The sequence below is a fragment of the Nestor notabilis genome, unplaced genomic scaffold (genome assembly GCF_000696875.1).
Source record: "Nestor notabilis isolate BGI_N333 unplaced genomic scaffold, ASM69687v1 scaffold14393, whole genome shotgun sequence".
Classification (NCBI taxonomy): domain Eukaryota; kingdom Metazoa; phylum Chordata; class Aves; order Psittaciformes; family Psittacidae; genus Nestor; species Nestor notabilis.
In genome coordinates, this window is record NW_009922482.1 from 16,227 (window position 1) to 42,141 (window position 25,915).

The following is a 25,915-nucleotide window of genomic DNA, read 5'->3' on the forward strand; positions in this document are numbered from 1 at the left end:
TCTCTTGTTTAAGTAGTGCTACGATTAGGACAAGTCTTCCTTCTTCAGCAGTTGATTTATCTAGTGAAAATACACAAAAATATCATATTTAAAACCATGTGTGGCTGGCCTATCATGCATAACCTTGAATACATACCCCAAAAAGAACATTTTATATTTAATACATCTAGCAATTATTTACCTATTCCTTGTTCATGTCTTGAATTAAGACTTGGTAGTGTCTTGCTGAAAATGTTTAAATTTCTGAATATATTACTGAATATATTTCGTATCTGAGAAATTATATAGCATGTCTCTCTATGTAGTCTTCTCTCATAAAACAGTAATAGTTTTATCATGTAATGGAAGAATTGGATTGCCTTGTCTGTGTTAATATAGCTAGCAATATTTCATATTGAATCTTACTGTTTGTACTAAAAAGATAATGATTTGTGTCTTAGTCTGAAATAGTATGCCTGACTGCCCTCTTGTGTGCAGCCTGTTTTGACATGGCTGCAGAGCATCAGAGGAATATGAAGGAGACTGGTATTAGAGATCTAAGATCACAAATTCTTAGATCCTGACAGGTATGCATCAAGTTACATTAGCTTGGAAAATGAGAATGTTTAACAGTCTGATGGACTCAGCACCTCACCTGGCCCAAGTCGCACCCTGGATATGAAGTATACCACCTTCATTTATGTATGCTGCTGTAGGACATAATTAAAATGTACATCAACTACACTTAGTTGCACTGGCAACTAAAAAAAAAGCATATATAACAAAAATACATTTAATTTTCACTTGAAAAATATATGTTAGTAACACTGGGACTGAACAAAGAGATTCAGACAAAAATTGCATTCTATCCTTTATTTAAAAGTGTGCAAAAGATACCTTAAATAGAAAGTGTTTATCATAATAAAATAAGTTCTCAAATAGTTTGGAGGTAGAACAACATTTCAAGTTCTTTTTATCCCCTCCAGATGTTTACAATAAAAGCACTTTTACTTTAAAAAATATTTTTTAAAAAGGATAAAAACATGATGCATATTTTAGGCCTTGATACATCAAAATTGAAAAGACTGGAAAGAGGTTTAAATTGTACCTTGATAAAAACCCCCACCGGTGAGAAAGTTACTCACTCAGTCAACAACTTTTATTGACTGAACACTGGTATGAGTTTGGCCCTGAAGTATTTGCCCAACTTGTCCCACAGGTATCACAGTGGTTGAGCCGGAAGAATGGAGCACAGTTCGAGGATATTTAGCAGCAGTGGCTTGAGATATGGTTTGCTGAAAAGTAATCACATACATCAAAACATTTAACAGTACAAAGAATTCTACCTTACAATAGCTCTAAGTGAGCTGTAGTTTAAACAGAAAGATTGAGAACCCAGCAAACTGAAATACACGTAAATAGAAGTTAATGAGTAATTTTTTTCTTCCTCATCTGTAATACACTTTTTAGAACATAAAATGCTAATAAAACACTAAACATCCAGTTAACTAAGTGCCTGAGCTTTTATCACTTCAATCTTATTTCCAAGTTGGTTGGTTTGGTTTTTTACCAAATTGTTCAGAATTTTCCTCTGTAGTGCTAATTTAATTATGCCAACTTTCCTTCTGAAGTTCAGTATTTGCTATGAGGAAGTCTCTGAAAGGTCTCTGGTCTCTGAAAGGAAAAGGTTTGCATTTATTTAACAATTGATTTTCTCTCCCCAAAAAAACAGCTACCTTACTGCAATAAACAGTAGCCATTCTGCTTTTAATCAAGGTAAACTCTCTCCCTTGTCAGAATAATCCAAGAGAAGTATTTCAATCTGATTGACTTCCACCACTTAGGCATTCCTTTGCAGGAAAAGCATATGGAATATCTCTCTGGGACTGTCACATTTGTCACATTTTTAGAAGTCAGTTTTTGGTACAGTAGTTCAGGTACTTCACTTGTCACACTAGTCACACAGTTTGAATTTAGAAATTGTTCCTGGTGAAAGAATTCTCACACCAAACCTCTAACCCCTAAGGGCATGGAATTTAGATGGAATTTCTGCTTAGGAGCCCAACTTCTTGAAAGCTATGTGCAGCTCCTTACAAGGCCCTGATTCACTGAAGGAAATGAGCAAAAGCAGAACATTCCTCCCACAGTTACCAGTAACTCCAGCTCAAATAAAGGGATCTGATGTAAATCTGCTTCTTCTGACAGTAACACAGAAGAGAAACTGGGCTTTCAGATAACACACAGAAAACTAAGATCCTACTTTACAGGCTAAAATATATAAAAAGCAGTCAACTGTCTCATACACCTCCAGCAGAAACAATCTTTTGCTTAGATTGGTCTAAAAGTGTAGCGACTGCCAGGCCACACAGGCCACTATTTACAATCTTCTTGTATGTTGCTTTCATACCCTACTAATGCACTTATTTCAGTGTTTTCTTCAGGATAAATGGGAAGAGTAGGACTCAAAACACAACACGCAGCAGGCTTGATGAATCTGATTGCCTCTGGACAACAGGTTTACTTCCCCCTCCCCCAATAATTTGGTACACTTAGCCTGACCTATAGCCTGTCAGGCTAATCTGTATCTCTGCCACCTCTGGTCAGTCACTCTTCCTGCCATACACCACAAAGCTTGTCTTTAAACTGTGATTGCATGGTGATGACACCAAACATTGCTGTACCAACTGACCATTTCTACAAAGAGGAAGACTCACAGAAGAGCTGGGAAAGAAAGAGACAGCCAATACTGCTACTGTGAAATAATTACTACAGAAACAAGACAAGTACATTAAAATGGCAATACTTACTTCCTCTCTTCACCTGTGCCTTCTACCCAGCCCAAAGATAGTACTGTTTGTTATTCTGAACAGGCCTCTAGTCTAAGCCTTGTCTAATACCACCTCACAATGGTAATTTTTCTTCAAAATACTACCAGATGCGTGGTTTTAAGAACACTGTTACAAGCATAATTCTGACTTACCTGAGTGACTGGGTGATGTTTTTCAACAATGACTGAACTAATGGGCGGAGCAACTCCCATCACTGCTAAACTACCATAAATTCTGGCTTTTTGTCCCGTATCAGCTCGGCCCGTGATTCGAGCAGTGATTGTTCTTCCTGCTTTCTGTTGAGCAGATGTTATTACTTTTGCCATGGGCTAGAAATAAATGAAGTATTGGTTGGTAAAAATCTAAACATATCTGTAGTGCTCTAATATGTCTGCTTAGTTTTATCAGCTACACACCTAAACAGAACACAGGATGTTGCAAGTAATCCAGTTACGTTATACAGGACTGAATTTGCTCCACCTAGTTGCAACCTGGTTTATTCCATCTTTTTCCACTATGAGATTGTGTTTTGAGCTGTCCTGAGGGAAGTAAGGCTAATTTGACAAAACTCAAACAGTTCAGGTTTTTCAATGGCTGCATACTCGAGTGACAGCTGCAGGCACTTCCATTATCCTAGACAGACTTTCTAGCAGTGACACAGGAAGACAAAAAAAGCTTCCAAGCAGTAAAATGCTGCATCTTTCTCTGACAGCGTGTAGCAAACTGTACCAGATGGGAAAAGGAAAGCAGGGCAATGCAGAAGACAGTGGAGAAAAGCAAAAAGGACAGTTCAGCAACAAATACATAACAGGGAATGAGAGACATTCCAAAGAGCAGGATACTAAAGCAAAGCATATTCTTTCTGTAACAAAATGGTATCAAGTGAAACATTAATTGTTCTTGTTGTGCTGTATGTAAGTGTGCACGCACACTATCCCCTCCCTACTCCAAAAATCATTCAGAATTGCTCCTAACATAAATGGGTTTCTGTAACATTAATGAACATTTGCAAGCTATAGTGTCTTCACACAGCTATATTCACACAGCTAAGTAAACCCAACTACGTATGCAATTTCCTCAACTACATACTTGTCTTGCTCTGAAAAATGTGGAATAATGATACCCAAAAGTATTTGCTATAATTATGCTTTAAAAAATAAAAGAATTAATTTTAGCATGTTACCAGTTTTTGAGTTGATGCCACACCAGACACTGCAGCTGTGCTAGTGATGACTACTGGAGAATCAGAATCCAGCCTTGTCTGAGAAGTGCTTGCATGACCCAAGTGGGCAGAAAACTGTGAATGAAACCAGAGTTTACAAAGAATGAGTATAACTTTCTAGAAAATGCAATTTTACTCTTTAGACAGTCAATTTTTGACTAATCCAATTACTCTTCTAAATCTAACTTCTTTGCAGTTAGTTTTACTAACTAGTTTTATTGTTTTCTAGTTAATTTAAAAATACTTGTCTAAAAAATGTGGAAACAGTGCAAATAACATTTGATACTATTAGAAAGAAAAACCAGGAAAGAGGCAAGCACATCTTCTCTGCTCTAATCTGTATTCTAGTCTGAAATTGTTTTATGGTGGCAATGTCTTCAGGATGACTGCAGGGCAGGTCCAGAGCATCCAAGCTGCTGCATAATGATCTGGCTAAGCTGACATGACAGGACAATAAGCTGAGTTCTCTGAGTGTCTATATATGTTACACTTAAAATGAAGCTTCAAGTCAGCCAGCTTTTCTTCTTCTTAGGTAATTATATTAAGCTTTTTTTTTTTTTCTTAAAAAGAAAAAACCCACAATACAAAACCCCAAAAAATACCCAAACCAAAACTTTTTAACATCTTTTTTCAAGAAAGAACCTTAGAGAGCAAATTCTACATATTACAGTGACCATGTCTTCATTAGTTTAATACATTTTCAATAAAATAAAAAGTAGAGTTTAATGAAAGTATACCAAATGACAGCAGCTGTGCCCCAATCACTTCATTTACACAATTCCGTTTGAACATACTCATAGGTTTCTTTTTACATTTAGACTGTCTTCAAATTCCTTGAATTCCTGGGCTCCAATTCATAATGTTCCAACTGAGGAAGTTAATTTTTGTCACTAGCAAGTCCTGTTCCAGCTACACACTTACCATGTCTTCCATCTGAAGAGCAGTTGCTGGTGGAGGTGGCGGTGAGGGTGGATTATATTGTGAAGCAGGTATTCTTCCTGCAACAATGGTACCATTATCATTTCTCCTACTTCCTACATCTGTTATTAGAAACACAGAGTAATGGGATCAGCATATAATCTAGCAAACCCTAAGGGGAATGCGGGAAAGGGAAGAGACCAAGTCTTTGGGACTTCTGTACAATATAATTAAAAGGATCATCCTGTTCATTTGGAGAGTGTGTGTGGGTGTATAAAAATACATAAACATTTCTGTATTTGACCCTTCTTTTCAGATGCTTGGATGTAATATTGTCCAAGGGGCTTGTTTCTGTGTTACGCCTCAACATCCCTGTGACGCTTGTCGCAGGGCAAAGTAGTACAAAGAACTGAGGTTCTCCATACTGCTTGCCAACATTAAATTCAGTGTGCAAGAGCTGCTCTTACGTTAAGAGCCTGAATCCAGTTCAGGCAGAAAATAGCAAAAACAGAAAGACCACACCAGGCTTCTGTAATGGCAGAAGATGCTTATGAGAGCTCACAATTAGTAAAATAGTTATTTTAACTTTCCTGAGAATGTACTGCAACTACAAGGGGCTACAAACCACGCTTCGTAGCATCTCATCTCCACACACAATGGCTGGACATCCTGTCTGTAAGGCTGGGACCACCTGTGAGTGCCCTTTAGCCCTTATCTTCCCCCAGCAGCTGAGTAAACCTGTGCTGGTGCAAAATCCATCCAGGATTCTTGTGTCTCGCAGTGCAGACATCATGGGGACGTCAGATCTGCAGACCTACACCTTATATCTTTTCCAAGCAGTTACAATCTTTTCCTTTAGAATGCAAACTTCCTTAGAGGAAGCTGAGAGAAGTGTTCTTTCTTAAGCTCCAATTTCTTAAGCAGATGAGGCTATCAGCAGTTTCACGACAAGGAAACTTTGCTCATTTCAGGGACTACAGTGCCATCATGTGGTAGTTGTGTTTTTTTCTTTTCTTGAAGTAAGCAGGAAAAATGTAAGGAAGATTCAAATTATGCAATACTCAGGGATTTCAAAAGTGAAAGTATGCCAGAATATACATTTTGTACATACATATGTATGTACACACACATTAGGCTTAAGCATAGACAGAACCAATGCAACCTTATGGACCAATCGGGTCTACGTTACTCAAAAAAGCAGTGTTAGGGTTTTTCTAAGAAAAAAATCGTATTTCTTGTAGGTTCAACGTTCCTTTAAATACATAAAGAGATTAAAAATAATCTTATTATGTTAATAATTTTAAAAGGTTTAAATAATCTGTCAGTAAATCAGCCAGATAAGATTTTAGATCATCAACATTGACTCCAAATATTACGGACCCATTAAAGTTGCAACACTTGTACACTATTAATAACGTACACTATAATGTATATAATATGTATGTTATTTGTGTATTGCACGTGTATTAAATGCACATTATAATAAACTAGTAACAATAAATAAGTAAAGGGATCAAATTCTGCTTTTATTTCCAGTGACAGTAGGTGGCACTGCAGTGTTCATATCAATATATAACTACTAACTCTGGCACATGGAAGTCCTAATGTCCATGGATTACAAGACTAGATAAAAACCACAAAGATCATCTAATCTGATGTTTTAAGTCCCCTGATGTCCTGATCACTGTTCTGTTATACCTAACAAAGACTGAAAATAAATGGTTGTACAACCACATTAAATAATTATTTAACTAACCTCATTAAAACCACCATCTGGCTGTAGCAAGAAAGATGTAGTGTGTCTGGAGCAGGGGAGAAGGTGGTATGGGAGGCCATGGAAGAAGATGGCCCACATGGGACAAAGGACAACAGAGACTGTGAGATGCTATGAAGCAATTTCCTGACCACAGGAAATTGAAGAGTATGATGCTGCACACCCAGAAAGTTAGGTACCAGCATCCCAGTGTTGTCCAGTACAGCAAAATATCTAGACATTTGCCTGTGTAGAGTATCAGCTCCTGCTTCACAGCTCAAGCAGTTCGGCCCATGAACCCCAGGGGTTAGTTGTGGCAGCTCTAAAGCTCAGTTTTCCTAATTCCCGTCCTACTTACCCTCTGCTTTACAGGTTTACAGAAACAACGCTTTCCTATTTCACACCACTCAGTCACCCATCATTATTAGGGAGACCACTGTATGTTGCATGGTTTTAGAAAACAATAAACAAAGAAATACAAGATAGATCTTCAAGAAAGAGTGAAAAATAAAGTACTTGCGCAATACCCTGTAACTTTATTCCCAAATTCAGTATCTTCAAGAAATCATTCATGCTTGACCTTCCCCAAATACTGATCCTATGTTTTCACTAGTATACAGCTACTACACTTAGCCAATGTCATAGTCTAGTTTCCTAAGCACCTGCACAAATACTGCATATGTTTCACATGCTCAGACAGCTGCTCAGGCAAGTACCCTCTCAAAAAACCTTCTTCAGGTTTTTATTTCCTCTTCATATCTACACTTTTAGAAATGAATTTCTCTGAAGTAGTTCAGAAACTTATAGTATAAGATTCTTAAGTTTAGCAACTTAAATTTCTTGTCTAAGGCCATTAACAACTGCTGCCAGTACAGCTGGTTGTTAAGCCACAAGTACAGCTGTGACACTCCTGCTGGCGCAGCTAGTTTCATTTCAACGTAGACTGCTACATTGCACCAGCATGATTATGCTCCTACTGCTATAGACTGTCTCACTAAAGGAGTTATTCCATTACAGGAGTAACAGTATGCAGCTCTTTCCTGTGTGGCTGCACAAGTTTGAAAGCGTGTCCCAATATAATTAGACTGGTGTTTCCTGGCACAGAACTCCAGCTAAACACAGAACCTAGGAGGTTTACTCACCCTTTCTGCATTAAAAGGCAAGATTAAGAAAGAAGGGAGAGCTGCCTGGGAAAAGCAGATTCATTGCACATTGAGATTCCAGAGAACACAGGAGAGTTTTCCAGGGTTTCCCCTCAAGACTCCATGACCTGGGTGCTGACAGAATTCTGGGTAGTCTTCCACAGTATTTTAAGATGTTTGCCATCCCTGGCTTCTTGCGCTGCCTGCAGTCACAGGTTATCACCCTCCAAGCAACACAGATGCAGATAACATGTTCTACCTTTCACCTACTGCAGTACAAAGTTCAGCATCGAAATCCTTCTCAATATATTCAACAGGACTTTTTAAACCATTAAGTTTGATAAACTCTATATTGCTCTAAGTCCTCATGTTAAAAAACAAAAACAAAAACCAAAACAGAGAGAGAAGAGAATCCTTTAAAACAAACAAACGACCCAACAAACTCCACACTCACTACCAAATAGGAGCTGCTCTTTATACTGACCAGGATCCATCCTACTATCCTTGCCCTGGAACATGGTCATTGCTTCCAGATTCAAAGCACACACACCACGCATAAAGGCTTTCTTCATCGTGACTTCATACTGTTCTCTTTCACTGTGCAGACGCAGAACCTCAGCTTTTGTCTGTTCCAAACTAGCAGTTAGCTACAAAAGGGAGTAAAGAAACAGCTGTCTCATACTTCTGAATGCAAACTACAAACATATTCCTCAATTAGCTTTAAAAGTCACTTACTACATTTACAAAGATACACATTTCACTTCAAAAATCTCTGGTTCACCAGAAATTAACAGCTACTTGTCATTTCTTTGTACTACAGCACATTATTTATACTAGAGAATACCAAGAACAAGAGTGCATTCAAAATGGCTGTCAGACCCTACCTAACCAGCTAAGAAGAAATTTGTCTTGCAATTTGTCAGTTTTTTAGAAGTCAGGCATCTGGTACAAGCTAGATTTCTGCAAGAACATGGATTCAGTCAAGAGAAGTATAAGTGTTCCTTGAAAACTATTTAAGCATACTTAAGAATAGTCATCAACAATCTCTCTCTTCTAGATACTGTAAAAAAAAACAACCAACCAAACCAACCCTAAAAATGCTGAGAAAAGACAGATCAAGTCATCTTTGTAACTCACTACTTACTGGTTTTTTGCTGGTAAGCCAAATTTGTAACCCTGACCTTAAAATTCTAAGTTTAATTTCTTGTTAAAACACAAAGCATCTAACATGTATCTTTTAAAACTTTTTTTACTTACTGTGCACCAATGCACATGTTGATAACTTCACCTTAAGCACTGAAAATTATTTAACAAGCTTAACTGGCAAGTTGAAGGTAAAAGCAAACTTAGATACAGCCTTTAACAGGGTAGTTATGTAGGAAAATAACTCACTGTACTCATCATGATCATTCATAGTAATAATGGTCTCCTATTTCCATTTTCTTCTTCAGTAAGACCTCTATAAACACATAGCCAATATTAACAGTGTGCTTTTAGAAAACAAAATACCATCCTTACTGATGGGCAGATAGAGATTTATCTCATTTCGGGAAGATGCCAATTTACTTCACCTGTGAGTGCAGATAATCAACATTTTATACCAAATGCAAGGGGGGAAAAAAAAAAACCCAAACAAAACCCAAACCCCAAAAGTTCTTAGGTACTTGGGAGCTCTGTTCTGCTGGAAACTCCTCATGTTTTTCAAGATTGCTGAGAAAGAGATACTTTGGAAGGATGGGAGATAGGGGAGTGAAGGAGAGAAAGAATGAAAAAAAAACCCTTATATTACCTCTGCAATTCTGGCTTCGTAATCATTGGTGAGCTGAACACAGACATCTTCTGCCCTTAACTGACAGGCTTTTGCTACTTTTTCTTTCCATTTTTCCTCACTATGAGAGCGCCATGCTGTCCATACTTTCTTCATCAAAGCTGTCCGGAATTGTCTGTCTGCTATTCTATTTGCATATTCCTTAGGAAACAAATATAAGCACACCATATGCAAGTTCATGTTTACTAAAAATTTAAGTACTCAAGAGAGTGGGGATGATTGTTTTACAACTTATTCCACAGTAGCCCACAGTTGGAACACCTAAACTGAGTTACCTGTGCCGCAGCGGAGTGGTATGCAAAAACAGCATCAGCAGCTCAGTGTTTCTCCCTGCACATACCTCATGAAGTGTTACTGTCCCCAGTATCAGAAACCACATTTGCAAACTACTAGATTCCACAAAACTGTTTTTACCCTTAGCATAATGACACTTAATCAACAATTGCACATATATATGGTATAACCATGCATGTGTGAAGCCATTTACAGGGTATGTGGCACATCCTGATTCACTGCAGGAACCATACGTAACCTGCAGTCACAAAGACTGCAGATGGTTAGCAAGTAACACCTATCTTTTTAATAAATTCAGACTTCAGGATGCTTTAAAAGGTCCTTACAAGACAATTCTGGTTTTCCTCTATTTCAAAATAGTACCCAGACAATGCATTTCGGCATTAGATTATTTTTCAAAAAATTAATTAGAAAAAAATAAAGAGCTGTGTATAAACCAGACTCAAAATTATTCGTAAATTACAAGATGGAAAGGAAAGAGAAAAGGCTATCCCTCTCTGCAAATTGACAGAGTTTTGGATAGCGTCAATGAACTTGAGTCCAGCCAGGAATCTGTACCAAAGGTCCCAAATACAACATTTCCTTTTTAACAATCTGGATTGGGAAAGGTTTGCAGTCTTAACATGTGATCCTTCTTTTCTGTCATACTTCACGTAGCAAACTGCTCACCATTAGATGCATGATGCAACACCTGACATTTTGTGTGACTAGTTCTTAGCTTCTTCAAGTTTTGGCAGTGTGAGAAAAGAGGGCAGCCGAAGTTTTAATTGTGAAAGTGGCTTCTCCAAAAAATGTGATACTGTATCACATCACTCTCCAAATACTATGCGTTTGAAATTTACATAGAGATTCCCTTGGCACCAACTTGAAAATGTAGACTATGGTGATTTGCCGTGAGCTGATCACAGTAGTTGGGGCAATATAAGACAAGTACAGGTTTGAGATTTGTCCTTATCCCAGAGAGTATTCTGACAGCAGTAGTCTTTTTAGAATTGATGTTTTCAAATTGTTATTTGAGATTGTCAAACACATCAAAATAGATACACTGTCACTTCTTCAAACTGTAACAGGAACTTCAGCACCTCTGACCCTTTTGAGCTCAGAGGTTTCATTTCATTGCATTTTTATTTTGCTCACGTACCTCTTGTTTGGCTTTAACATGCTGAATCCGCCACAGTGTAAAGTTTCTTAGCAACTCTATTCTTTCCTTTTGCTTCTCTAATGCTTTGGTCAAGTTAGTAATCACCTGCAAAAATATTTATTAACACTATTTCAGTAGCTATGATCTTTTTAAGGTCAGACAGAATGTCCTGTATGCACCAGTTACTTTTCACTTAAAGCATTCGCTTTTAACAGATGCTTTCTACTCAATCTTCCCCTTTCTCTAACCAAGCAAGAAACAATAATCTAGAGTTCAAATCAGAAGTAAAATTCCTCTGGCTTCAACACTCAGACTACAGCACTTACACACTTCACTTCTGTGTAGTTTTAACAAAAGCTCAACTAAATTGTTATTTCATCCTACATTTGCAGGCTTCTGTTCCTATAATTAACGTTACTATAGCATAAGGTCAGAAGAATCACTTATTTCAAAGACAATTTCTGTAAATCAAGAGCCACTTATATTAAAAGTTTGGTTTAGCGCTTTATTAATTAACTGAAGTGTAATTATTTATCTGCAGAAAGCTTATTCAATTGTCTGAACAGATAAAGCAAGCTAAGGAGCTGCTAAGAACTAGAAAAATCTGATTAAGAATTGTTATTCTTTTTAAAGGTTCACATCAAAGATATCATATAGGGCTATAACAATCAAAACATTTGAGAGGCAAGATGGCCTACCAGACAGACAATGCAACTAGAGACTTTTACCACCTATCTCTAAATATGTTTTAATTAGTATACAGACACAGTCGAGGTTCCCTGATTACAAATTATGCCTGTCATGATACAAATGGGATACACCAAATCACTGAGTATTTCTCTATATTTTTGCCTGACTTAAACTAGATTATGCCATTAAGTCACATCTGTGCAACTCCAATGGGCATTAGTGAACAACCTTGGGACTCCTGTGAATAACATCAAGTTATTTTAACTACCACATTAAGACTATGAAGAACAACATTCTACGCTATCTGCTAACATATCTTAATATGTTATATTGCATACGTTATGTGCAATTATCAAACATACATCAATTAAATGAATGACACTTAAAATAAAATCTACCCTTAAATCAACAGCTATCTAGCAAACAGTACAGAACTCCTATTTTGTTTCAGTACGGAATTTCATACAGTCAGACCGTTAAATGAAATATTACTAGCAAAAACTTGGTTTCATTAATATGTCCAAAATATCAGACAGAAACAAATTAAGATAAATTTGATACACTTAAAGCTGATTAATCTCTAGATATTTAGAATGAGTTCTTTGTATTACCATACATTAATATACCTACTATAAACTTTTTCCCCACCTTAAAAATGACCAATTTAAACATTTTGCAGTTTAGGAATAACTGAAGTCTCAGCTATGTAAGTAACAATGAATTTATCTACAATTAGAAGTAAATTTGCATTTCAACAAATCACTAGGAAAATAGAAAGCAAATTAGTATTATAAATCACTTACATTTGAAAAAATGTCATACATTAACAGAAAACATTAACTTTTGGTGCTGCATACCTGTTGACACACACTAGAAATCTTGGCCTAAATCCATGTTTGCTGATCAGCGTATTTTTGCCACTAGAAATAATTTTTGAGACTTATAATGTGAAAACAAGAACCTATAGTATTCATAATATTTGGAAGGCTGATGGACTTCAGATTATGCCTATGTCAGAATACAGCAGTTTTGATAAAGATGGTGTGATACATGGAAGCACTGACACCTACTGATAAGGTGGTGGAAATAATAATTTTGTATTGAGAACTTTTTTTTTTTTTTTAAAGGAACTATATTATTAGCTGAAGAACTGATTTCTTGGGTAGCAGAAAAAATTTACTGCTTTCAAAGTATCACCAAGAACTATGCTGCATTAAACATGAGTGACATACAATGATATACAGCAGAATTAGGTATGTTTCAATGGTATACATTGAAATAACTATTTTATAGTTACTGAAATAACTATGGTTCTGCACATATGTACTTAGTTAAATCATATTATACTTGTCCTGTTCTTGTAATGTCGCAACATTTGTATTTGCTTAGTCTAAGATGAGACCATTTGCCAAATGGACACGGAACATCAGCTTCCTCCATATTTAATTCCTTCAATGGCTTTTTTTGTTAGAAAAACTAACTATAAAAAGCGTTAAGTACAAGGTTAAAAATTTGAGAGAGCAATAAGAGGGTGCAATTAAGTTACGTGATTGAAGGGCAGCCAAAATTTTATGTCCGTTTCCACAATTCTAGTTAATTTTGAAGCTAATTCTAGTTAATTTTGAAGTCTGCTGATAGCAGAAAAGCTCAGTGACTCCAAAGGTACAATCCTACGAATCTGTACAAGTGTACAATTCCTAAGAATCCTAAAACAGAGACTTTGTAACACTTAGGAGGTTACTATTCATTTAAAATTCAAGAAACCAACCCAGTAATTGAAAAATTACAGACATTTAAAGACTAAGAGCTAATGGACTCATCTAAGCCAGTATGATCTTCATGAAAAAAGTAAGGAACAACATCAAACCCTAGATTTAAGAAGCAAACAATACAAAATATGTATATCCAACATGTTAAGTATCTTAAGTTTCCACTATTAGTATGGACAACACTATTAGCAACCATGACTCCTATTCTGCTGTATAGTCTACATATATCATTTACTTCTCTATGTTAGTTGCTGTAAGAATTTTGTTCAGAGATGGACCCAAAAATTCAGTGTGAATATTTTTAAAAACAGGGGAACTAATGAGTTATGAAATTGTATTACTACCTCATCTTTCCTGCTAATAGAGATTTCATAAGTACGTAGCAACTCCTTCAGGTTTGCCATCTCATTGTTCAACTGTCTCACATGTGAAGCATGCGTCTCTTTTTCTTGTGCCATTTGAAGCTTGTGGTGTTCAATCAAACTAAGCTTCCATTTTCTCAGTTCAGCCAGAACATTTGTCTGAAAAGTTAAAGGAATGACAGTAGCACAATTAATAAAATTATTCCCTCCTCTCTAATCTTTTAACCTTAAAACACTTAGCAATTAAGGAGACATGCATATTTACAGTGATGCCTTCATTACACAGGCTGTTTATAAACATTACCAGTCATAGAGAACTATTGAATCTAACAGAACATCCCTAATGCAGAAAGTTATTCCAAAGTTCTTGACAGAATATGTTCTAGTGCTTACATGCAATACACAACAAAGAAAACCACCATTTCCCAGTGCAATCACACTGCAACTTTTCCTGCAGTCTCACTTGTTTTACAACACATTAACATCTGCATATGATTTTTAAGAAATAAATACCTTAAGACTTCCACTCCAGAGATCGAGGATGTTTTCTATTTGAGTTACTTTTTCATCGGGTAAAGTTAATTCAGTCACTAAGGTCTCATTGATTTCTCTTGGACTGTGTGTGGACCCTTGTGAAGACGTCTCTTCTGAAAGAACAGGGCGAATTTGTTCCATATCGGTCTCAGAAGGCTTCTCCACTGATATTAAGACTAAAAATGAAATAGAGAATAAGGATTGATACTCTGGAAAGGCTGAACTGTGTGCATTCTGAATGCAAGTCAGAAGCCAGGCATGAAGAAAAGGAAAACAAACCAACCCCAAAATATTTATGCTATCAGATACCTCTTTCACCATGTAAAACAAACAACCCAATTCAAACACATGCTGCCAAGATACAAGTATATTTAAATCAACAGTCTCACCGTAACCTTAAGTCAAATCAAAACTACCATTCCCATAGAGAACAGAATTTTTTAATGTGATTCCATTTTAAAGAGGATAATCACAGTTAAGTACCAAAAAATCAGCACTGCCAGAAATAAAAAGCATCTCTCTCAGGAAAGACTTCTTGTCAATTAACATCCTGGGTCAAAAACCTGAAAACTAGCCATTTTCCTTAATGAGACTGTAAACATCTGAGAAGAGCAGCCTTCCTTTGTGCATTTACAATGCAACTTGTGGGTATACTTCAATGTTGGTATGTACCTGCATCCATTTTCCTTACAGCCTTCAATTTGCTCTTATAATTAGATTTTCAAGTCTGTGAGAAAGGAAATATCTACTATGAATTAATATAACGCCTCACACAATAAGGCCTCTCTTTCAGGTGCAATAAAAATTAATCCATGTCCAAAAGCAAATGGGCATGTATTTGAGTTCCAACTGACGGGGGAAATAAAATGAGTTAAAAACAGAGAAGTTAATATTTAAGTAAACAGAAGAAATTACATATTGTTTCATATTTAGATATTAATTGCAGAAAATATATTGAGTTGACAGTTGAATGAAAAAAAATTGGAAAGGAAAGGGATTACTAGATTCCTGGTATCAATAAAAATCAGGATAGCTTCAAAAGAATACTCTTCTTCTTTCATAAGTGGAGAGAGGAAACCTCCAACATGTTAGTCTTTGCTTCTGAAAACAAGTATGGTCTGTACAGCTGTTTCATAGTGGATGGGTACTGTTTTTTGGTACAAGCATGAAGACTTCACTGTTTGCCACAAAGCAGTATTTTCTAATTTATTCAAGGCCGAGCCTGACGGTTGAAACCCAGTTAACTGTCACTCTTAGGTCTCCTGCCCAAAGGAAGTGAGAAAAGCTGCCTGACTAATTCTCCCTTCCCCCATGAAGTAGGTTGAATTGAAACTATTACACCCATGCTCCAAAACAAGAAGGAAATAAAGAAGAACTGTGATGCAGAGACAATTACAACGGTTTTTTCGTGTTTCTTCCAAGGTCACATAGATTTGAGCTAAAGAAGTCCCGCCTAACACACTATTTCTATAGACTAAAATCCCTACCACATTACCTCAGCAGAAGACCATAAAAAGATTATTCCAAAGCACACTGCTATGTTATGATCAGGGTCTAGCTTTTAGCTATTGTTTCTCCTGCAAATGAGAGAAACATTGCTTAGCTAAATGGCAGAAATGGCGTATTTTTTGCTAGTAAAGATCTCCAAAAAATACGATATGCTAGACAGATGACCCAGGCTACTTGAAATACATCTAATTTCAGTGATAACGAATTTGGCTGTCCCTTTGTAATATAAAGCATTTGGCAGTGTTACTGCTGGCAAATATTGCCAGTTCTGTCCTTCACCACTTACTCCCATTCCTGCATGTCCCTGTGTTCTTCCTTCAATTGTGATGACGTTGTAAAATGCATGAAGGTTTGCTTTTATTTTTAAGCTTTTAATATTAGCTTGGATTACAAAGATATCCAACTTACAGAACAGAGTTTCCGGGATATTCACAAAGTAAAAACCAGAATAAAATGTAACCAATAAAAACAGGATATTAGACTGACAACTGCCACAGTCTGAGATCATATTATTATAAATTCACCACTCCCTTCCCCTTAATCCTCCCTAAATACTTATTAGATTATGCTAACCCAGCTTCCATTTTTCTCATTTACCACAGGATGTATCCTTCACTGAATCCACTGAGTGTACCTGTTACATATTTATATTATCATCTCATGTACTTATCTTGGCCTTCCAGTATTGCCATAATTTTCTAGCTGTATACATGTATACATATTAACTTCACTCTTATTCCTAATGCTCTCCTTCTGTCACCTCTATTCCTTCCACTGCACTACATGATGACATTCAGTTACAGTTCCATAAGGTACCAAGGACATGGAACCACTTGGATATGACCAAGTGTAAAGATATACTTCATTAAATAATGACCACATGCATTGACTCTGACAAATCTCTAGACAGTATTTATCATAGAGGTAATGAAATTAGCTATTTTTTCCAGGTGTTTGTTTGGTTGTCTTTATTTAGAGGAATTTTTGTTCCTCTAGTATTTGACATTTTCTGCTTATATTAAGTAAATAAGCTCTGACACTGTTCTCACACATGACCTCCTATCAGTGGCCCAAAGTGAGAGCAACAATTTGCTAAACTGTATAATTAAAAAAAAATAATAAAATCCTCTCATAAATTTAATGGATCAATACTGAGGACTGGGAGCCTGAAGAGAAGGAATCCTTCCACTGTTTGAGTATGAGTCATCATTACATCTTTGCTACAAATAATTTACTCTTCCAGGCTTAGTCATTTTCAAATTTAATCAACTAAACTGGTAACAGGAATGGGAAATTCAGTTTTAGGTTTCAAAGCTTAAAAGCATTTGGACACTGAAGTGAATAGCACACCATGTTTTATTCCAATTATTTTTCTTTCTTGACTGGAAGCTTTTAGTGAAGATACTACACATCATTCAATTTACTGCAACATGTAGAGGTTACCAGTAATCGGACTTCTACCATTGTAGTGGAAATATTCACTTGAGTTTCAAACACCTGAGAAAAAAGTCAGATGCCAGACCAAAAAACATTCCACTAACAGAGTTTCATTTCGGAAGGCATCATGTGACATTAGAAACTGTTGGTCTTCATATCAGCATCATGGGGAGAAGGGGAAAAAACACTGCAAGCTTAAGAAGCCCTACAAAAGAGCAAACTTTCAGGTAAACACTCTATACCCAACATGAACATGCATTTTGTGTTAAAAGTTATAGAACATTACCCTAATAATTTGTAATTTTGTTAACACAGCAACAACATTAGAGTCAGACAGGGAGAGAAAAAATGTCAAAAAGCCTGATTTTAGTATGACCATGAAGCAATGCCAAAGAAATGGAGCTAAACAAAAAAAAACCCCACCCCAACTCTGTCATTTAGAAACAACCTGCTGATATATCTTATCAGTATCAGAGGTATAGTACTGAATTTTAACTACTTCTTCCCTGTTCATCCGTAGTCTTGTTATTAGTATCACAACCAAAACCCAAACAAACCTATTAGCCATTAACACTGGCAAACACCACTGAAATACACAATTGCCCTCAATCACTACTAGCTGTTATATAGAAGGGTTGAACAAAACAGATTTTAGTCAGATTCTTTCTGAAAAGTTGAAATTACTTCCTTTTTACAAGTAGATTGTTTCAAGCTGTCTAAGAAGATATAAGACATCTCTTTCCTAGACTGACACAATGCAGTGACATTTTATTAAACAGCAAACCTATGTTCTGATAAAGCAGCAAAACACCAAAATTTATTTACAGTGTATAGCTAACAGAGGCATGGCGGGGCCACGTAAATATTGTTTTTGCCTTAGTCTCTGAGGAGATCAAGAGCACCTTCTTTCTTGTTTTTAACCATTTTTAAAAATTTTAAAATTAAAGAGAAACCATATTTTGCAAGGTGCTGCCCTTTGCAAAGATAATAGACATATGAGTGTCCATAACTGAGAGGAATATGTGGTTCCTTGTAATGAGCAATACCTAAAAATTCAATGTAAAATCTTGATCACCATCAAGTATAAGAGCATTTCTTTCCCTTGTCTCTGAACAATTAAGTATAGCTTGCAAACTACTGTTCTTTTCTGGTAATACCACGTATAGTAAGAGAGAAATCTATTCAAGTATTTCAAGAGAAACAATCAATAGAATGGAAATTCATTCTCTCAGTTCTGCTGCACACCTTCAGCCAGTAAAAAGGAACAGATTTCATCGGCTACATGTTTGGCCCTAGCAAAAAAACCCTGCCAAAACCACGAAAAGTAAGAGCACAACCCCTCTCACAGCATTGAAGAGAGACAGAAGACAGTGCTGGCTAAGATGTTCAGACAAATATGATTTAAAAAAAAAAAAAAAAAAAGAATATACAGTCATCTCCCAAAAAACCCCTACACAAGTCTAGTGTTTTGATTCTGATCTTGTCATGAACAGCAGCATTACACATCACAAACATCAAATATTCCCTTGCAAAACAATGTTCCACTCAAAATGGAAGACAAAACTGTAATCAGATAGAGCACTGGTGAAAAGACCTGAACTAGAATTTGCTCCATAATATAATTCCGCATTGCTGTGTTTGGAATTTTCTTCTCCCCATGTAAGAACAACTTCTCAGGCTGAGAAATGCTTCCAGCAGCTGATCTGAACTGATCTGCAATTTTTGTGTTTTGCAAGTGTATTTGAATCCTGACAATCTGCTAGTGTGAGTGATCAACAGCCTACTATAGTGGAAGAAGATTCAGAGGAGATGAGCACTATGTTAATGAAGCTAGGGGAAGAATACAGGGAGTGGTGACAGTTTTACTGAACTTTTCTCAACACACGGAGGGGCAGAAGGTGGCCTTTGTTTTTCATAAAAGGCTGTATCAGTTGAGTGGATCAACTGGGTGTGTAAGTGGCCTTAGTTAATCAAAAAGTGCAAATTCATTCCTGTGCTAGCCAAAGGAGTGTGCAGGAAGTGCTGTCTCAATCCAACACAGTATGAAAACTGAGCAACTAGCAAAATGAATCTTCAACAGAGCAACAAGCTTGAGCTGTCTTAAACCCACACAGTCCTTCCCAGCAACTGGGGACACCCCATGTATGATGGTTAGTGTACAGAGACAGTAACAGGGATCTAACTGTATATTATGATTACTCTATCATGCTGTGACTGTCACTCAAGTCCTGCTCAGATTTTGGCTAACACATGCTAAGGCCTGGTGTATCCTGGAAGTAGTGTCATTAGGTCAAGGCAAGAGCAGCACGTAGGCAGGACATGAACGACAGAAAGGCTAAAGTTCATTACACAGCCGTTATCACCTGCAGCTTGCTGTCTCCTGCTGCCATAACACCTTGCGCAACCTTGTCTGGCAGTTCCTTCAGAATCCACTATCTTACAGAAGTAGTATAGACCAAGCTTCCAAGCTGGAAGACATAAATACATCAGTTTACCCAAAACACTTTTGAACCGTATCCAGCAGCAGCCAGACTGCTGAGGCTTTTGTGCTTCCTTCTGTGGTACAGGTGATCCTGCACTTGTGATGGAGAAGGAAGGATGAGCATTCTCTCAGGCAGGTGTTCATAGAGGTGTGAGCTATGAGTTGCAAGTTATGAACTGGAGAACTTGCGAGTTAAAAACCTCAAGAAGTGAAGGATAAGTGAATTCACGTTAGACTAGCCTGCACAAAGGGGATTGAGCCCTTGTTTGATGTGTTTCCTTTCCTACTGAGCTTAGAAAAGAAAGTTTAACCTACAGAGTATGCTGACCTGACAGTTTGAGACATCCAATGGACCCTGATATGTGCTTGCACTGTGATTTCAGTATATTGCTGTATCACTCCGCTAAACCAAGATCCCGTGTAACAGCAACTATCTTCAGACGAGTAAACTGGTACTACAAGCCTAAACTCTCTTCACATGCAGGATCTAAAGGAACCTCGTCAGAGTACTGGACTCTTGACAGTAGCCATGGAATGTTCTTTGGTTGTGGAAATCACAGATAGTTTAAATGTTATCTTCAGCTGAATCTATCTGCAATTTTTGGTACCTTGACCTTATATAACACATGAGGATGTTTTATTCCCCCAGTAAAAACATTTTGTATCATAATTTTTTAAACACCAACCAATTGCTCTCATTCTAGGAGTTTCAGGTATACCTATTACTATAGTGGAATTTTCTATACAATGTTTGAATGTTCAAGAGTAATTGCCATAGAACAAAATACCAGCAGCTTCTATCAATCTGGTTTCTTATGCATCTTGGTACAATTCCCACACAGGATAACTACATTGGATCAGCTAATAAAATTCAATATGAAAATAGCAAAATGCAAAGGCTGCACTTTAAACTTTTCTGTTGGCAGAAGTTTAGTTAACATTATTCACATTCTAACGCCTGATTTACTTCCAATACAGAATATTCTCTTTCCAAACTTCCATTCTCATGCTTTAAATGAATGCAAAATCATGCCTTTAACCTTTCCTAGGCAGTCTGATATTCAGAAGAACAACCACACTAATTCTGTATGGGGAGAAGTTGCAAATATGATGCAGATTTTCAATTTGTTCATAAAAATGATAGAACATTTCTCCCTTTGGCATACTGGGAAGAAAGGTACTAGCTTGGGTATCTGAACATACCTAAACTCCACTGCACAGACTCACTGTGGAAAGATACAGCGCATTACCAATTACTACCTTTCTCATTTTAATCACATTCCTTACTTTAAGAACCTGTTCCTAGATAATTTTTTATTATATTGTATTAACGTGAGTTAAGTAAATGGTAATTGACAGCTTACCAAGATTGCTTTACATTCTAGTGAAAATGACGAGCAATTTAAGAAGATAGATTGGCTTTCATTCATAGTTCTTTTGCTAACATGAAATGAAAAACTTTCAGTGTTTGCACTGCCCCTTGAAATCAAACTAGTCAATTTCTGCTAGCAGAGGGTTATTTAGCTCTGATCAGCATGGCCAAAAGCTCTTGCATACGTTAGCCATGAACAACATTTACTCCAAGACAACAATTAGTGCTATACTTACACAGCACTTCAAGGGTGCTTTGTCTGCAATAACAAAATTATCTACACATTTTATATTCCATACTCATTTCAACAGTAGAGATAAAGCCATTCTGATGGGTCATGAAAGAGTAGCGAAGAGAAAATTGTAGGTAAATGTTTTTATCATGAAAAAGCATGACAAAAAATAGAAGTGAGTTTAAAGTCAGTTCTTCCTGATTAAGCTAACTCCCTAGTAAAGAAGTAATGCAGGTATGACTGTTTACTGTTTCTTCTGAAGCAAAATTAACAAAGCTTCCTTAATCTAAATTCTAGTGAAAAGCAAACAACATATAACATGAAAAAGCATGACACAGAACAGAGGTGAGTTTAAAGTCAGTTCTTTCTGATTAAGCTAACTCTCTAGTAAAGGAATAATGCAGGTATGACTGTTTACTATTTATTCCGAAGCAAAATTAACAGAGCTTCCTTAATCTAAATGCTAGTGAAAAGCAAACAATATATAACCATAAACACCATTGTTACTAATGTATCACAAGACACTAAGTTTACACAGTCCAAGTAATAAAGTAAAACTGGAATAGAGTGACTGAACGAGAATGAGTGAGAGTGATACTTACTAGTGACATGATTAGCCATTACACAAAGCCTTTTTAAGGTAACTCTCACTTCCGAATAATAGTATTTTAAATACTCATTTATCTACCATGGCAGCCAGGTAGGAGCAAAAACAGTTTGATGAAGTATACTGCATATAAGGGCACCTTTTTTTGCATTATTACTCCAAACACTTTAAATATCTGCATCACAAAACACACAGAACTGTCATCTGAACAATACTATCATCTGAAAGTGATGTCAGAGACTCTTTCCGTGAATATACTTTCCTAGATTTATTCTTGTGCAAAATGCAAATGTACTATATATGAGCTCCATATATTTTTCAAACAGAAGCTATTAGAAAACTTAAGCCAAAAAAGTTCTATCATTGTTCTTGTAAGCTCAACACTTAGCTTTGCACATACTACCTGGAGTCTTACGGTGAATGGCATCATCTGCTGCATTTGAAGATCTGCCACCTGCTCTCAGCTCTGAAGCAGATTCTGACCTCTTAGAGAAACACTGGCCAAACTTCGGAGTCACTGCAGCACAAAGAAGCAGCTCTTCATATTCATCCTGTCCCAAGGTGATAACAAATAATTATAAAACTACAATGACTTTTCAAAAACTAGGTATATGTAGGAACATACAGAAGGAGATATATATATCTGTAGGAGTGGAAATGGTTTTCAATAGTTTTGGGGAGCTTTTTAAATTATTATCATCATGGCTAAAAGTAAAAGGATTTCCCTTAAAATAGTAAAAGCAAGCTGTTTTCCTACCATGATTATAATAATTTACCCTTCTCCTGTTTCATGTTCATTCCGAATACAGCTAGATATACTGGAATGGTTACAAAGAACCACTTTGCTAGATGCCAGAACTGGATACTATAATAGGCATCTTAAACAAAAACATGAACTATGACCAAAAGAAAAAAGTTCCACATCATGTAAGCTACTAATCACCTGGTATTATTTCTAAGCATTACTATTGCTGCGAAGAAAAATACATATTTTCATAGGCATGACAAAGATGCTACAGAACACAGTCACATTCCATATTCCGGAACATTACAATTTCTTTGTTGTGAGTTCTAAAACCAATCATCAAAAGACATTTGAGTAACCAGTATTTTCTTTAGATTGAACATAATTATTCACATCTTGTATTATGAATTTTTAGAATTATGTATGTGTATGGAACATATATACGTAAGTCACAGAAAAGCCTTCCTGTTAAAAAGTTATAAGCCAGTCTAACTGGTGTGTGGCATTATACTGTGTACTGAAGTACAACAATTAACATTTTTTTAAAATCTCCTAATTAAACAGACTTCCAGAATGAAAGTATTTATAGTTCAATGCAAAACTGTGAACAAGCTGTATTATAGCTTAAACATACAAACCAGTAATTAACTAAAAAATTCCAGTTGCAGTTAAATGCTGAAACCAATCAAAGCTACTAATTAACATTTGGGAAAAAAGGCCAGTTGGAAAGTACTAAATCAGGGCATTAGCAATCATTCTTTCATTACTTAATTCTATCGTTCTAACTCTGTTTAGTATCCTAATGAGGTCCCACCTCAGAAACCAATCGTGAATCAAGAAATTATTTTCCTCTTAAAGCTGGGGAAACTTGAGAGTGGAAACAATCAGTTAAAAGTACCAATAGGAAGTGATATGTTTCTGAAGCTACCTGATGAAAAGGATAATATCTTAAAACCTTTAGTTTGACCCTTGGGTTTCAACTAACTAGAGAATTTAAGAAACTAGATTTTGTTCATTTTAGCTGAATTCTGGTTTTCTTTCAAATTTTAATTTCCCATCTTCTAACCTATCATGTTAAAATGAAAAGCATAAATAAATGTATAGGAAGCTATATAATTGCAAACAAATACATAGCATATCTTTTTGATAAGCAAAAGGAAGTATCACATTCCATGTAAAACGGTAGTTAGTTGTAAATCAGCAAGTTATCAATTTTTCCATAACATACCTTTCTAAAGAAACACAGTTTAGATTTTATCATATGTCTCAAAAAAATCCCCAAAATAAATCCTAGAGACTGCAGTAAGAATATGTAAGACAGAGAAATGGAAACAGTAGTGAGTGATTAAGTGTATCGTTTTATTCTTAAATATTCTTTAACAATAATGCTGCAACTGGAGTACAATATTAACTAACAAATTTCAAATAAAAACCTAACAAAATACAATTAACAATATGTCTTTGGTTTACTTACTATTTCTGTTCTGCTTGAAACAAAACTTTAAAGTCAACCACAAAAATCCTGATAAGAGCATAAAACTACAGGAATATAGTTCAAGGCTTGAAGGTCAGAGTTTTGATCATTTAATGCACACTACCTTGGTTTTGCAGAAGTAAATAAATCAGCGTTGCAATGAGCAAAGGGCACAAGAACATTTTAGAGGTTTCTTTCTTCCTTCATAAAGTATTGTAAAAACCTACAGATGCTGCTTAGAATTGCCCTTAGGATTGCAGTCAAATTCACTAGAACACCACTGAATGGACAAAAGCTTGCACAACTTAATTGTAAGTAAATGCAAATTCTCTAAGAGCCAGTGGATCATTTTATAAGGAAAAGTTAACAACCTGGCCTCTATTTAAAAGCACACAAACAAAACAAAACAAAAAATTCCCTTCAAAATTCTGAAAAGCAATAGAGTACTTCCCTGTCAACATTTGTATTGCTCAGCTCTAACCCCAGCATTCTTCATTTCCAACAGTAACAGATTTCTGCAAGGAGCAGGTAAGGACTTTGGGCTTGTCTGGATTGGAGAAAAGGAGGCTGAGGGGCAATCTCATTGCTCTCTACAGCTTCCTGAGAGGGGCAAGTGGAGAGGGAGGAACTGATCTCTCTTCCCTGTGATCCAGTAACTGGATACATAGGAATGGTTAAAAGCTGCACCCAGGGTGGGTTAAGATTGAACATTAGGAAGTATGTCTTCACCGATAATCAAACACTGCAGTAGGCCTCCTAGAGAGGTGGTCAATGCTCCAAGCCTGTCAGTGTTGAAGAGGCATTTGGACAATGCCCTTAACATGCTTTTGGTCAGCCCTGAAGTGGTCTAGATGATTGTTGTAGGTTCCTTCCACCTGAAATATTCTGTTCTGTTCTAGATGTGTTCTCAGCTGTGAAACGATCAAGAAGGTGGCCTTAGAACCTTCTTAAAAATCAATCACATCATAAAAGAAAATTTTAGTCTTTCCATGTTAATGACACAACTCCTTCATCTTGTTTTCTGACTACAAAAGGCTTTGGAAACACAGATGAATTACTATTGCTGAGCAAAGATCAAGAGAACTTATCCACGAGATATGACCACAAACAGAGAAGCATACAAACTGCAGAAATGAATTGCCTGTAAACAGGCAGTTTCAAAAGGGACAAAAGTCAATCCACAAGAAGAAAAACTCTTAAGAAATCCACAGGGCTTCTGTACACGCCCAGAAAAAAGAAAGAAAATGGTACTGCTTTACTCATAGCTGTCATTGACCAATCTCTTAAGTTTTGATAAGAATTTTCACATAAATCGAAATTGCACAAAAGGGAATCCAAGTTAAGATATTTTAATCCCAGACTGGTTTTGTAAAATTTTCTTTACACTAACATTTTGATCATTTTCCTGTACACGTAAAACAAGAGATGCAAGTTTTGTTAGATTTCCTCATATTTATCCTTTGCCAAATGAAATGCCATGACAGTGAACCAAATGAAGTAGCCTCTTTCCTACCTGAAGATCTGAAGAAACAGAACTGCCCCGAACAGTGTCTTTTGGCAAAACAGGACTTGTGCTTTTCTCCTCATCTGATGACAT

At 36.4% G+C, this 25,915-nt stretch overlaps 1 protein-coding gene across 1 annotated transcript; it reads right to left on the bottom strand.

Moving 5' to 3' along the window:
- Positions 1-1,107: 1,107 nt before the first annotated feature.
- Positions 1,108-25,915, bottom strand: POC5 (POC5 centriolar protein). Its single transcript, XM_010011631.1, has 11 exons — positions 25,832-25,915; positions 22,503-22,650; positions 14,440-14,636; positions 13,909-14,085; positions 11,106-11,210; positions 9,632-9,811; positions 8,327-8,489; positions 4,951-5,069; positions 3,991-4,104; positions 2,960-3,136; positions 1,108-1,274 (listed from the first exon to the last, which is right to left on the bottom strand). The coding sequence occupies exons 1-11, from the start codon at positions 25,913-25,915 to the stop codon at positions 1,125-1,127; spliced, it is 1,614 nt and encodes a 537-aa protein (XP_010009933.1). The 3' UTR covers positions 1,108-1,124.

Bases quoted from the DNA above. Each gene is read 5' to 3' on its own strand.
- POC5 (XM_010011631.1), bottom strand. From the start codon at position 25,915: ATGTCATCAGATGAGGAGAAAAGCACAAGTCCTGTTTTGCCAAAAGAC. The intron at 14,637-22,502 runs GTAGTATGTGCA...TTTCATTTTTAG, and splicing joins CATTCACCGTAAGACTCCAG to TCTTAATATCAGTGGAGAAG. The intron at 14,086-14,439 runs GTATTTATTTCT...TTAACTTTTCAG, and splicing joins TCTGGAGTGGAAGTCTTAAG to ACAAATGTTCTGGCTGAACT.